Source organism: Chrysemys picta, chromosome 5 (assembly GCF_011386835.1).
Source record: "Chrysemys picta bellii isolate R12L10 chromosome 5, ASM1138683v2, whole genome shotgun sequence".
In the NCBI taxonomy this organism is placed as follows: Eukaryota; Metazoa; Chordata; order Testudines; family Emydidae; genus Chrysemys; species Chrysemys picta.
In genome coordinates this window covers 129261643-129277113 of record NC_088795.1, presented here as the reverse complement: position 1 = coordinate 129277113, position 15471 = coordinate 129261643, and the positions used below count along the sequence as shown (strand labels likewise).

The 15471-nt window shown below is 38.9% G+C and overlaps 1 protein-coding gene across 9 annotated transcripts in view; it reads left to right on the top strand.

Annotated features, from left to right (window-relative positions):
• Positions 1-15471, top strand: part of IMMT (inner membrane mitochondrial protein) — a 34695-nt gene that overhangs the window by 13772 nt on the left and 5452 nt on the right. For 4 of the 9 annotated variants that reach the window (XM_008169705.4, XM_065597225.1, XM_065597227.1 and 1 more), the window contains 4 exons: positions 568-704; positions 4157-4260; positions 6096-6231; positions 10129-10258. In XM_008169705.4, coding sequence (XP_008167927.2) covers positions 568-704; positions 4157-4260; positions 6096-6231; positions 10129-10258 — 507 coding nt within the window. Of the gene's footprint in view, positions 1-567; positions 705-4156; positions 4261-6095; positions 6232-10128; positions 10278-13983; positions 13999-15471 lie in introns of all 9 variants that reach the window. The other 5 variants (XM_008169704.4, XM_005292434.5, XM_008169706.4 and 2 more) reach the window with 2 other exon arrangements.

The window sequence follows — 15471 nt, the reverse complement described above, 5'->3', positions numbered from 1 at the left end:
GGTGGTGTACAAACGATAATTTATGAAGCAGCTACTGTGTTGTAGGTACCCCCCCCCCCCCGAGCACTGCTTTACCTCGTTATATCCAAATTCGTGTTATATCGGGTCGCGTTATATCGGGGTAGAGGTGTATATAAGACTGCTTCCATACCCTTTCCGTTCTCTTTTTGTCTGATCCCTCTGCCTGTCTTACATTAGTAAGAATAAGTGGCATTCTTATTGTAGCAGAGTTAGCAATGCAGGGGCAGCATGAACCACACTGGGATTTGTGTTGGGCCACTGGGAAAGAATGACGAGAGAGCTGTGTTGGAGAGCAGACTGCTTCAGAGGGGAAAAGTCCATTACAGTGGATCTTACTCAGTGCTTAATTTGTGCCAGAGCTTGTGAGAACCTTTGTACTTGCCCTTGATGCAGCACAGTCCACAAACGGATAATTCTAAGGAATTCTCACTAATTCTTTTGGGTGGTGCCAATTGAGGAACTGTAGTGGGGGATATGAGTGTTACCCATATATATGCAAATGTTTTTTTATTATGGTAAGGGTGATTTAACTGTTTATTTCTCCAGCTCTTGCAGCAGCTTTGGAAGGAGCCCTAAGCAGTACTGCTCGAGTAACCCTTCAGGCAATTACTGCCCAGGAAGCTGCAGTACAAGCCGTTAATGCTCATGCTCAGATACTGAAGGAGGCAATGGATACTTCTGAGGTAAGCTGAATAAAATGCTGATGCAGTTCTTATTTTGTCTACCGAAGTATCTAGAAATGTTTATCATACAATTGAAGATAATATCAGATAATTGATTTTTCTCCTGGGGATAATCTCTAGCGTCTCCCATCTGATTTTGACTAGTCTTTATTGTAGTCTGTCTAAACTTACGAAAGTTTATCACAGGTGAAATTCATTTTAATATTTTTTTGGATTTTTTTGCAGGGGAGGGTTTAACATGTAATGGCACTTTTGTTCCTCAGTTTCCCTGTCTGTGAAATAGGGATAGTTCTTATTTACCTGCTCAATAGGGGTATTCAGAGAGTTAACATTTAATATATGTGAAGTGTGTAGGAAATGAATACACTAAATATTGTGGTAAGGGCATCAAACAGCCTTATAACTCCCCTTTAGATCACTTTGTTAAAACCATTACTGTTGCTAAAATAGTTCCAGTGGATTTCTCTTGCTATAGAAGTTCATTTGGTAGTGTCTAGTAGTGAATATGGAATGTGTCATAATGGAGTCTCACATCAGAGGATTCAGCAAACACTATAAATGTACGAGGTTTCAGCAAACACTGTAAATGAACAAGTATATGGCAGATCAGTCTGAAGTGAGAAGCGCAGACACAGTCGTATGTGGGACGGAAAAAATTGTCTGTGACCACTGCAAGCTATTGTATCCTTGCTTTGCACTGTTCATATTTTTCTTATAAGGTGTTAATACCTCTTTCTTCAAAGCGGTTAACAGAAACATGACAAATGTGCTGCCACCTTTGTCATGGGATGTTGCTTCCCAGTTACTGGGATCAACCTGGCATTTTTCAAGCTTGACTTCAGTGTATCTTTATGCCATTTGTACTGATCAACATAAGAGTGGGTGCCTTACGTTGACTAACCATAATATATGGCCTTGGGTGTTCTTGGGTTGGCCATACAAACAAGGGGCCCAGGCCAATGCAGTTGAGTTGTTATAAACATGCGTTGAATGCCAGACATCCGACAACGATTAAGGAGTTTGTTTTAGGAACCTTGTACCATTATGTGACCCAGCAAACAGACTGAAGACAGCACATATGGAACTGATCAAGTTTCCTGGTATGGCGTTGATACCATATAGAAGTGTTAGCACAACTGCCTGATAAACGTTTAGCTTCGTGCTTATTTGTACGCTCATAGTGTTCCATAGGCAGTGTGACAACATTGCAAATACAAAGCAAGCTTTGGCTATGCGATGGGTAATCTCATAGTTAGTTGTGACAGCATGTTCCCTAAGTAACAAAACTTCTCCATGGACTTGAGGAGCATTGTATGCATCCCCTGGCACAAGTTGGTATACTACTTCATTTTTCTTTCCGCTAACTGTGAAACCAAAGCAATTAACTACATGAGTGAAGTGATCAGTTATAAATTGACTATCACCAATCAAGTGAGCAACCAGTGTATGGTCATTAGCACATAAAAGCGCCTTAAGTAAATCTGCCACTTTTATGCAAGCATGGAAGCATTAAGCATTTATTCATGTAGAAATTAATAAATAGTCCTCTGTCAATGGTATGAAATGCATCCATAAGCGCAGGTGAAAAAAGGATGGAAAAGAGTGTGGGAGCCATCATGAACCTTGTTTGGTGCAACTGATTACTAGAAAGGAGTCTGATATCTTGCCATTTTCCACCACTCTGGCCATCATCCCATCGTGCACCAAAGGACACAAAAAAACTTTGAAGAGAATCCAAAGATTAATAAAAGTTTCCGAAGTTGTTCATGATCTACAGAATCAAAAGCCTTGGCTAAGTTGGTGGACACCATATGAAGGTCATGGTTTTTCTCCTGTCACTTTTCCTGAAGTTGATGGGCTGTGAAGATCATGTCTGTAGTGCCCTGTCCAGACCAAAATCCACATTGAGACTCAGGGAGGAAATTTCCAAAAGATAGGTGTTAAGTCTGTTCAGTATAACCCATTCAAGGCTTTTTCCAGCAATAGAAGGTAGAGAAATGCCATGATGATTATCAGTTTGCCTTATCACCCATATGAAAATAAACTATGTTGGCATACTTGAAATCCTCTTGCAATATGGTACCCAGCCTGTTTGTAGATCTGTGCTGGAATGGCACCTGGTCTGGGTGCTTTCCCTTGTAACCTCTACTTGACTGCTATTATGGTCTCCTATCAGGCTAGGGCTGGTACAAGCTCTTCTTTTAAAGGGTGCTGTGGGATAGTATTAATTGCTTTCTCAGAAATGTTGGAAGGGCAGTTGAGCACCAAACTGCAATGTTTGTTTATCAAGCAAGTATTTCTTTTTTGTCAGTTGAACGGATTGCTGTCCAGTGTGCAGACAGGGATTATTGCATTGCATCTGAGGCTATATGCAGCACAAAGGCCAGCAAAACAGCTTTGGGGGGTCTTTGTGATCTGCTGCCCATGGTAACTCCATGGCTTTATTTTTCTGACTGCTGATTTTTTTTATTTGCCAAAGTCTGGTATGAGCCACCTTCCTAGCTGCTGAATCCTTATCCTTAATGTAGACTTGATGGGTAGTATGCACTGAGTGTTTTGGGGTCATTCTCATCAAACCAGTCCTGGTTTCTCTTAACGAAGCCAAAAACTTCAGCAGCCATATTATATGTTGTATCTCAAAAATGTTTTGAGCTGTCTCTACATCCACTGAGATGTCTGTGGCTAAGGAATGTACATTAGCTATGCCAACATGCATATTTTCAGCAGAGGGCTGTTGCCTTCAGCAGTATTCTAGGTCAGAAGGTGTTCAAGTGGCTAATTAGCATTACAGGAGCATATCCATAACTAATAAGGACTGGGCTTGAGGGGTCTCCCATGTGGAAAGTCTGAAATGGTGATACCACTTTTCACATTGGGGAATTTGGCAATCAATGCTACTGGATTGATAGGAACTGTAAGAAAAATATATTAATCTGTTTTAAAATGAAAGGAACGTGATTAAATAGGTTAAACTGAATCTAAAGTTTGAATTAAAAAAAAAAAATTTTAAAACACAAGAACTAATATTCTAATTACTTGTATTGCATTTTTAAAGATCAGCAAGTATGAAGGAACGATAATCCACACCATGTAGAGTCAAGCACAGGAGTTTCCCAGTAGCGTCCAATCCAAAGACTGCTACATTGTTCTATTACAGGAGAATCAATGTGGAATTGACTAGTTTATTTCACTGTTTAGTCAGGACAAAGTGCATAAAGTAAACAGCATAAATTCTGATAAAATGAGATTTTTAAAACTTTCAGTTGTTGGTATTAGTAACAAAGGTAATTGTTTTTATATGACTTAACTTGAAATATGCCCTTTTAAAAATTAACTTAACTGCAAATTTGTTAGGAACCTTTAAGTTTGTGCAGCTATTTTGAATTTCCATTCTTGCTGATAATTTTGTTAGTGGTTATAACTTGCCTAATTAGAAAGCTTGTGCTTCCTAGACGTCAGGAGAGAGAAAATCTGCTCAGTGGCGGACCTTGGAGGAAGCATTGAAAGATCGCAGGAAGGCTGTGGATGAAGCTGCTGATGCCCTTCTGAAAGCCAAGTAAGTTGTTCTGAGCATTTCATAGGCTTGATTTAATATCTCCAGTGTCAAATTTGGCAGAAATTGTAGAAACAACACACAGTAATCTGTATTTATGTAAATTAGATCGACCTTTTCATAACTAGATTATATCTATACCTGTACCAGCACCAAAGAATTTAACCCAAGCATACTCTTGATATAAGAATGCATAGCATGTGCTTCTCAGGTGTCTCTGGATCTGGTATTTTGCAGAACATTGATATGATAGAGAATCTGAAACAGTAAAATCTTAGATATCTTCATTGTTTCCTTTCCTTTTTCTAATAAAACAATGAATGAATCAGATCACTCTTGGAGCTTAGATACTATGGCAGTGAGACCAAACAACCCGAATCTGGTCTGAACTAGTCATTAGAAGAGACACTGGACATAATATAATTTTTCTTATCTTTCATATCTTACTCAGATAAAATCTTGGATAAACTTAAACAGTATTAGCAAACCTATTGCAGATATTTCACAGCTGGTCTTTGTATGTACAGGGATCAATAATACCATTAGGTATCATCAGTTGTAATGGCCAAAACTTTAAAACCTGGTTATGTAAAGTTAGGCTCTTTAGGATTTTGCACTAATTATATTAGAAACTTCAAACTTAAGAATAAGACATGCATCTTTGTTTTTTAGATCATAATCCTTTTTCAGCACATAATCCTAAAGTTTTGTATAACTACTTCTAAGTCTTTGTTAATGAGTTTTTAGTAGTTTATGCAGGCTCTTGAAGACTAGTGATTTCAATGGTATTAAAGTGGGTATCTATGTGGAAGTAGGACAGACATCTAAAATTTGGTTATCTTGAAAAGACTCGTTCTGGGGAGATGCGAAAAACAAAACCTGGAAGCATGTGGGAAGAACTCAGGAAAGCCTGTCAGCAGAAACCCCCCAGAAAGCTAGTAAACAATACAAGTGCTCCTAATAGCCACTGACTGTGTGTAAACTTTTCAACAAGAAAATCCTTTTAAATTCAAAATGATTGGAGTGTTGAATGCTGCTTTTCCCCTCCCCTTAATGTTAGGAATAGTCAAACTGGTATCACTACAGACAGGATCTTTTAAAGGACACTTAAGATAATTTATATATAAAAATCTGACTGGCTGCCATTGCTCTATTGCTTGTATTCATTTAGGACCTACTTCATAGTCAATGGGAGTCTTTTTGTTTCAATGGGCTTTGGATCAGGAACGTAGTGCTGTTGTCTTGAGTTTCCAATTATGCAAGGGGAGAACTTAAATAAAAAAAAAGGCCCGAAAACATTTCTATTAATGTTTGATTTTATAAATGTCTCTCCATTTCCTTTTCGTCACACCTTCCAAAAAACTTGGGCCAAAAGTACATTGTAAATATAGCCAATTCCCTTCTACAAATGTAAGCATTACTTTAGCACGTAAACTTTTTGCATTAGCTAGAAGTGTCTCAGTTTTCAAATATCGGGTGCATTTGATTTGGCAGAGTACATCCAACCCAGTTCCCTGCATGTAACAATCTACAATTGCATATACAATTTAAGAACATAAAACTAAATGAGCTTACAAAATAAATCTGTGTCCTTACAACCCATCCTTTTGGGCAAAAAGTTTTATGGAGGAAAATTTCACACTAAATACAATCATAATTTCAAATCTATTAAAAACATTGAACCCTCTAGTAGCTCTGTTTAGAGTTTAAAGCTCTCCTCTCCTTAGTTTGTTAGGTCATCTGATAAATCTCCTGCCAGTGCAGATAATAAGGGAACTTCTGCATATGCTAATTAGTAGTTTCTGTCTTTTTTTTTTTTTTTTTTTTTTTTTTTTCAGAGAAAAATTAGAGAAAATGAAGGGTGTGATTGATGATGCCAAGAAGTCTCAGATTTCTGGAGCCAAATCTCACATACTTGCTGCAGAAGAGAATCTTCATCATATGATAGTTGACCTGGACAATGAAGTCAAAAAGGTAATGTTTCCCAAGTCTGTTCTAATAAATCATCCTTTGCATAATGGGCAATTGCCAGCATGTGCAGAAACTCCTGCAGTAGCTTAAAAATACGGAGTATAAATTCAGAATCATTCAGCTGTAATTTGAGCTTTTGCGCTGACGTGACAATGAACAATTTTCACAAGCTCCTGGTGGGGAAAAAAGTGGCTCGATTACTTGATCTGTTTTAGTGGGTGAATGCTTTCTTTAGTTTGATGGCAGTTGGGTAACTTGTAGCTTTTGAACATGGTGCTAGTTGTAAATCAAGAAGAATGGATAAATAGACGCACACTAAGCTAGCTTTGCTTGCTTGGATGTATTCAGGTACTATTGTTTTTCACGATGCTCTTGAGTTGCCTTTTTTTTTCTCCTTCAGGAAAAAAATGTAATTAATATTCTAGGTGACTTAGAGGGTTGTGATTTTCTTTAATCTTCATGAGAAATTCATATTGCTTTGAAAGATTGGAAAGGAGAGACACCATGGTCCAGTGGTTAGAACACAGAACTAGGAGCAAGGAATTTCATCTCAGTTCTGCCAATGACTTTCTGTGTAGCCTCAGGCAAATCATTTTACTTCTTTCTCAGCTTTCTTGTTTGTAAAGTGAGGATAAAACTTACCTGCCTTGCAGGGTTCTTATGACTTATAAAGCTGCTTTTATTGAAATGTGCCTCTTCTACTTGTCTTTATGTATTGATAGGAACATCGGCGCACAGATCTAAACTAGAACAGCTTTAGGGCCAGTCTTGGCTACAAACAATACAACATGATTGTCTCAGAACTGGCTGACTTAGAGCATAGATATGACCTTAACTGTGTTCCATTACAGTGCTAAACCCTTGGATGCGTTCAGGGACTTAGCCTGGATTTGGGATATTCTTAACGGTATGTCCACACTGCCAATTAAAAAATCTGCAGCACGGAGTCTCAGAGCCTGGGACAGCTGGCTTGGGCTGTGAGGCTAAAAATAGCAGGGTAGATGTTTGGGCTGGAGAGTGGAATCTTAGAGCTGTCCAGCCTGAGCCCAAATGTTTACACTAATCATATAGCCCTGAGCTATATAATCAACTGACCTGTGCCAGCCATGGCTGTGCCATGGGTCATTTATTGCAGTGTAGACATATCTTTTCAGTCCTGTCTACACTATGGGTTGGCATAGTCTGACTTCATTATATGTACTGTGTAGATGGGGGAGGTCTCAATAGCTCCCAGTAATGAGTTATTGTATATGAGAGGTGTCATAACTATAAAGGGAAGGATAACAGCCCTCCTGTGTACAATACTATAAAATCCCTCGTGGCCAGAGACTCCAAAATCCTTTTACCTGTAAAGGGTTAAGAAGCTCAGGTAACCTGGCTGACACCTGACCCAAAGGACCCATAAGGGGACAAGATATTTTCAAATCTTGGTGGGAGGAAGGCTTTTTGTTTGTGCTCTTTGTTTTTGGTGGTTGTTCACTCTTGGGACTGAGAGGGACCAGACATCAATCCATGCTCTCCAAATCTTTCTGAACAAGTCTCTCATATTTCAGACTTGTAAGTAAACAGCCAGGCAAGGCGTGTTAGTTTTATCTTTGTTTTCTCAACTTGTAAATGTACCTTTTACTAGGGTGTTTACCTCCGTTTGCCGTAACTTTGAACCTAAGGCTACGGGGGGCGGGGGTTCCTCTGGGCTCTTTAAGTTTGATTACCCTGTAAAGTTATTTTCCATCCTGATTTTACAGAGATGATTTTTACCTTTTTCTTTAATTAAAAGCCTTCTTTTTAAGAACCTGATTGATTTTTCCTTGTTTTTAGATCCAAGGGGGTTGGATCTTGATCCACCAGGAGTTGGTGGGAGAAAGGAGGGGGGATGATTAATTTCTCCTTGTCTTAAGATCCAAGGGGTTTGGATCTGTATTCACCAGGGAATTGGTGAAGAGTCTCTCAAGGCTACCCAGGGAAGGGAATTAGCACATTTGGGAGTGGTGGCAGCGGACCAGATCTAAGCTGGTAGTTAAGCTTAGAACTTTTCATGCAGGCCCCCACATCTATACCCTAATGTTCAGAGTGGGGAAGGAGCCTTGACAAGAGGTTTGGGGGAAACTATATTGAGGTCAGTTTTTTCTAGCAAATTTGCCTTGTAAGTTAGTAATAGACCTCTCCTCTGTCACTAATGAGTAGAAGTGTGGTGCTTGTGGTGTGTGTGTGTGTATTAGGGCTTTCGAATAATCACAGTTAACCCATGCAATTAACTCAAAAAAATTAATTGCGATAAAAAAATTAATCTTGATTAATTGCACTGTTAAGCAATAGAATACCAACTGAAATGTATGAAATATTCTTGGATTTTTTTATATATTGAGTTCTATTACAACACAGAAAATGAAGTATACAGTGTTCACTTTATATTATTTTTGATTACAAATATTTGCACTGTAAAAATGATAAACAAAAGAAATATTATTTTTCAATTCACCTCATACAGATACTGTAGTGCAATCTCTTTACTGTGAAAGTGTAACTTACAAATGTAGATTTTGTTTTGTTATATAACTGCACTCAACAACAAAACAATGTAAAACTTTGGAGCCTACAAGTCCACCCAGTCCTACTTCTTGTTCAGCCAATCGTTAAGACAAGCAAGTTTTGTTTACATTTACGGGAGATACTGCTGCCTGTTTCTTATTTACAATATCACCTGAAAGTGAGAACTGGTGTTCGCATGGCACTTTTGTAGCTGGCGTTGCAAGGTATTTGTGTCAGATATGCTAAACATTCGTATTTCCCTTCGTGCTTTGGCCACCATTCCAGAAGACATGCTTCCATGCTGATGATGCTCGTTAAAAAAATTAATCCGTTAATTAAATTTGTGACTGAACTCCTTGGGGGAGAATTGTATGTCTCCTGTTCTGTTTTACCTGCATTCTGCCATATATTTCATGTTTATAGCAGTCTCGGATGATGACCCAGCACATGTTCATTTTAAGAACATTTTCACAGCAGATTTGATAAAAAGCTAAGAAGGTACCAATCTGAGATTTTTAAAAATAGCTACAGCACTTGACCCAAGGTTTTAGAATCTGAAGTGCTATCCAAAATCTGAGACGGACAAGGTGTGGAACATGGTTTTAGAAGTCTTAAAAGAGCAACACTCCAATGCGGAAACTACAGAACCAAAACCATCAAAAAAGAAAATCAGCCCTCTGCTGGTGGCATCTGACTTAGACAATGAAAATGAACATGAGTCAGTCCACATTTCTTTGGATCATTATTGAGCAGAACATCAGCATGTCCTCTAGAATGGTGGTTGAAGCATCAAGGGATGCATGAATCTTTAGCGCATCTGGTACATAAATAGTTACAACAGTTCCATGTGAACGCCTGTTCTCCCTTTCAGGTGACATTGTAAACAAGAAGCGGGCAGCATTATCTCCTTCAAATTGTAACCAGACTTGTTTGTCTGAGCAATTGGCCGAAGTAGGACTGATTGGACTCATAGGCTCTAAAGTTTTACATATTTTATTTTTGAATGTAGTTATCTTTTTGTACATAATTCTACATTTGTAATTTCAGCTTTCATGGTAAAGAGATTGCACTACAGTACTTGTATGAAGTGAATTGAAAAATACCATTTTTTTTTTTTACAGTGCAAATATTTGTAATAAAAATAAATATAAAGTGAGCACTGTACACTTTGTATTCTGTATTGTAATTGAAATCAATATATTTGAAAATGTAGAAAACATCCAAAAATATTTAAATGGTATTCTGTTATTTAACAGCGCGATTAATTGCGATTAATTTTTTTTCATCGCTTGACAGCCCTAATATATATGATTTAATACTTGCCTTCAAAGGTAAATCTAACCCAATTTTTATTTATTTATATCTTTGTAGGTTCAGGCAGCACAATCTGAGGCTAAGATTGTAGCTCAGTACCATGAACTTGTGGCTAAAGCTAGGGATGAATTTCAGCGAGAACTGGATAGTATCACTCCAGAAATACACACTGGCTGGAAGGGGCTAAGTAAGTCTTGGACTGTTATGTTACCTTTAATGTTTAATGATGCACAAAGCACTTTGTTTTCCAAGAGCACTACAGCTGCGTATATGGACATACAGTTGTTTTAATTTTCTGTTTCTCTACATTGTAGCTAGTTTAATTGTAAACTATTGTGAATTAATTTTAAAATCGCAAGTAATCTGAACCAACTGGTACAGAAGGCCCTCAGTTTGAATAGGTAATTTATGGAGCAATTGTACTCTTGCAGATGAAATCACAAGATGGTTTCTGGGTAGCTTGAAGAAAGCACCCGCACTGAAACTTGACATTGGAAAGGTACTGATTGTCCTCTGTTGAAGTCTTTTAAACTTCCAGGTGTTCCGAGAGTAGTGATGTAGAGCAGGCCTGCACAACATGCGGCCCGGGGGCCACATGCAGCCCGCGTGGGCTCATTGTGCGGCCCGCGGGGGTTGAGTAGATGGGCTCACTGTGCGGCCCGCAGGCGGGGGGGGGGGGTGAGTAGACAAGCGGCGGGTGAGGGAGGGGGGCTGAGTAGGTGAGCGAGCGGGCAGTGGCAGGGAATGAGTACAGTAAACCCATATTATGGAAAGAGAAGGCCAGGTGCAACTGAAAAGGGTCCTTTCAATAAAGCACAAGCAATTGTTATTTATGGAACAACTAGAGTAACTTAGTTTTGTTTTTCTACTTGTTTCCATTAAAAAATCAAATCTGTAATATTTCCCTTCTGAGATTCTTAATGGAATATAGAACAGGAGTACTTGTGGCACCTTAGAGACTAACAAATTTATTAGCGCATAAGCTTTCGTGGGCTACAGCCCACTTCATCGGATGCAGCAGCCCACGAAAGCTTATGCTCTAATAAATTTGTTAGTCTCTAAAGTGCCACAAGTACTCCTGTTCTGTTTGTGGATACAGACTAACACGGCTGCTACTCTGAAACCTGTCATTAATGGAATATGAACTGTATAAAGCAGTAAACTGTTTAAAGATCTCTGTATCTGAGTTTTTATAGAATATGGGTGAAGTAACCAGTGTACAGTTGGCTAGATTAAATTAACTTGAACTGAAATGGAGCAAGTCCATTTAATGTCACACGGAAGCTCTCTTGAGATACTGCTGAACAGCTACTGCTCTACTGCATTAGTGACCATTAGATAACATGACAGCTATGTTAATCAACAGAGATCAAGCATAAGGATGTTTTTCTTTTTTAAAGTATGTGTTATTAAATACCTTGGTTTTGCCCTGTTGCCGAGTCCCTTTGAGTAAAGCCCCTAAGCATATGCATAACTATTCCCTTTTCAAAACATAGAATTTAAGCATATTCTTAAATGCTTTGCGAAATCAGGGCCTTCCTTCTGAAGAATGGTTTGGCATTTATCTGGCACTGGGAGTCTATAACTTTCTGACAATGTTTAGCTCCCTAGACATAGTTGAGGCTATCACTTAATGGCTTTCCAGGGATGTTTTAATGATTCATCTTATGGATATGCAGAGGCATGTTTATAATTTAAGAAGTGTGTTTTTTTTTTAAATGATGATGTTTGTTTAAATTGTCGCTTTGTGGTGTTGTAGTGGATACGGATATGATTCTGAGAGAATTCTGCTGTTTTTTTTAGTGTGCTCATATCCCTTCATTAGTGCGAGAATGCTCATCTCACTGTAGAGGCCCATAGCTTTTGGGTGCATGCAGTGGAAAGCAAGACCTGTGTTGGAAATAGTGTATTTTACCCCAGATACTTGTGTTCATATTTATGTGGTCAGAGAAATTGGCAGCAGTAACTGCAGCACTGAACTTTGAACAGTAAATGCACAGTAACTTAGAAAAATGTGTTTTTACTTGTCAGGTGACTTACTAAATACGGTTCCACAGATAGTGGAGTATTGTGTTAGAGCAGCAAATAAGCCTGGTCTGATAACATTACAGCTTTTCTGTCGGTGAAATTGGAGTTTTTTATTCTTTGGGGAATTTCTCTGCTAGGTGCTTGGGTATTTTTCTCCTGGCTTAAAAATATGCTAGCCCAGGGGTAGGCAACCTATGGCACACGTGCTGAAGGCAGCACTTAAGCTGATTTTCAGTAACACTCACGCTGCCCGGGTCCTGGCCACCGGTCTGGGGGGGCTCTGCATTTTAATTTATTTTTAAATTAAGTTTCTTAAACATTTTTAAAACCTTATTTACTTTACATACAACAATAGTTTAGTTATATATTATAGACTTACAGAAAGAGACCTTCTAAAAATGTTAATGTATTACTGGCACGTGAAACCTTAAATTAGAGTGATTAAATGAAGACTCGGCACACCACTTCCGAAAGGTTGCCGACCCTTGTGCTAGCCCATATTATGAACCATTTGAAACATATTTAAGTAGTGAGTCACAAATTCTTTAAACAGTAATTTTAAATTTAATTTACCTTACTTAAAGGACTTGTATAGTTTGAGCTATAGGAAATGTTGTCATAATAAATCTTGTACCTGCGCACCTCATGCAATTAATGCAGTCAGGATTTGTATCCTAGCACAAAATAAGGGGGGGAAGCCAGCCAGCAAGCATTATTCAGGAAACTTCAGTTATGCTGTTCTGATGATGGTTTACCAAACAATCTAAGATTTTTTTTTATATCCAATATACAAAAAATAATTGTCATAGCTTTTAATGAGTTGGCTTCTGAATTACAGTCTATGTATTTGTAGGCATAACATTTGTGTACATTACAGGTTGTGTATTAATAGCAGTAGTTCACCTTATATTTTCTGTGATTACTGCTTTTATTTTTAAGTAATTTGTAACAGCCATTTAAAAAAAAAAAAAACTTCACTTCGGGCCCAAAAATAGCATTTCAGGTCTTTGCAGATGGTGAACTGTTTTTGCCAAATTCTCTGTCAAATGTGAGCAGCCTTTTTAAATGTAAAAGGCTGTGTCTAGAAAAATGAACATATTGGAACTCACGGCTATGAATTGTAGCAGGTTCATTTTTCAGGTGTTTAGTTCTGCACTCCGTGTTAATTCTTGAAATTATTTCCTAGCTTCCATGCTCGGGCCCTGATCCTGCAAGTGACAGTGCACTTCAGTTGGGCTCCCTGCAAGTGTAGATAGATGTCCCATTTGTAAGCTATTAATTGCAGGGCAAGGGCACAAAGAGGCCACATTCACGTTGTGTTTTCTGGGGAAAATCTTCCCTGTGCTGGTCTGTCTTAAATTTCAATCTTGAGAGAGCTTCATTTGAGCAAATAAATTTGACAAGTTTAATGAACCACATTGCTGCTCATAATTAAATGCTTCAGAGTTGTATTCTGAAGTTTTTGTGTGTCTAGCAATAGGTAAGTTGTGGACACCTCTGCTTGGAGTAACTGAAAGACTAACTTCAAAGTGTAATGGTGTGCTGTGCGTCCCAATTAAAATATGTAGTCCTTATTCTTAAACATATTTTAGCTTAATCTGCACTGCTCCTTTGCTGTGACTGTTAAAGCTCGGAATGTGATTGTAGAGGCTTTGATGGTGTGGGTTTTATGTTGGTATTATATAAAGAGACTTTTAAGAGCTTTAACAAAAAGAAAAAGCTGCCAGTCTAACTAAAAGACTCCCTATAATATGCTACGGCACTCTAAATACAAAGCTATGAGTGGTGTGTTTTCATGTACATTTCTGCATGCTTTTACCAACTAATTGATTTGCTGTGTTGACTGTTCATTAATTTTTCCAAACCTTCCTCTTTCTGTTGCAGAGATAACTGATTTAGGTGAGTTACTGTAACTTTTTCTGCTCTGATGAATGTTATTTCTCAAGTCTTTCTGTGTTTGTGTCGTGCATTGCTTTACAACTAGACAATATCAACTTAGCTGCTGCATTTATAAAATATATTAGCGCTGACGTTTGCTTTGGGATACTTCCCGTTTAGTTTCTCTGTGTAGTCTGGTTCTTGTCTGTTGTGCTTGTAAATCATACACTTGAAATAGTTTTGTTGCTCAGGTAACAGTTACTGAAAATATTAACTACATGGTTAAATTCCTTACATGAATATTGTCATGTCACTGGGATACCCTTATGCTGATCCCAGATGATTAGGAGCACAGAACTGTGAACCAGAAAGTTGTGTCCTGCCATTGACTTGCTGGGTAATCTTGGGTAAGCCATTTGGGCCTAAATTTTCCAGTGCCCACTAATTTTAGGTTCCTCAATTTTCCTATGCCCACCTTGAGCCTCATTTTGTAGAGGTTCTGAGCACCACCAGCACCCTTTGCAACTTGTAGATATGCAGCACCTCTGAAAACCAGGCCCTTGAGGTCAAGTAGGGCCTGCAAAATGAGTGTATGTTTGTAAAATTTTGACCTAAATCCTTGCATGGTAGTTTCTCCACCTTAGGAAAATGGTAAATTTTATCAACTTGCTTAGTTTGATTTTAAAAACTCTGAACCAAAGCAGGTTGTACAGGGAGCTGCGTTCCCTTGACATCAAACTTAATCACGGTACAAGGAGTTACAAACAACGCTTCATCACAGGAGCAGCGCTTCTTCCTGCCGTCTGTCCTCACGTCATACTAATCATTGATCAGCAGTCCTAAACTGGACTAAAAACTCCCCTTCGCAGCACATTTCCCCCAAATAAAATCTCACGCCCAACAGTGTCAATTCCTCCTCCAGTGCCCACTGGAATGGATGGGCTTAGCAGCACATGCCTGGTAGGTTAACAAGCTTGGGCTATTTGGGACCAGAACTAGGAGAGAGCATTCCAGAAGAAAAGGGGTCATCGCAGAGAATGCTCTGCTGGAACCCCTATCTCTTCCCTGCTGACAGCGAGGTGGTGCAGCTCAAGTATGCCTGCTAGTCTTTACTGGGGCAGCCTGTGTCTGAGTGACTTTGTGTAGGATAGCCTGAGGCCAGTGGTTCAGCCTTTTCCATGCTGGGGGACACATCCCCCCACACACTCTTTCCTCCATTTAACAGATTGAGATCTCATTTCCTAGGCCATTTAGGACTTCATAGGTAAGAACCAACACCTTTAGCTCCACCCAGAAGCCAATAGCAGATGTAGATCCTGGAGCACAAGTATAATGTGCTCATGGGAAGATACTTATCAAGCAGGTTGCCACCTTCTGCACTGGCTCCAGCTTGGGAATGGGTTTGAGAGAGCCCTGCATGGCGCACATTGCAGAAATCTGGTCCTGAGTGCCAATGGTGGCCAGGTCTACATCCCAAAGAAAAGGCTGCAACCT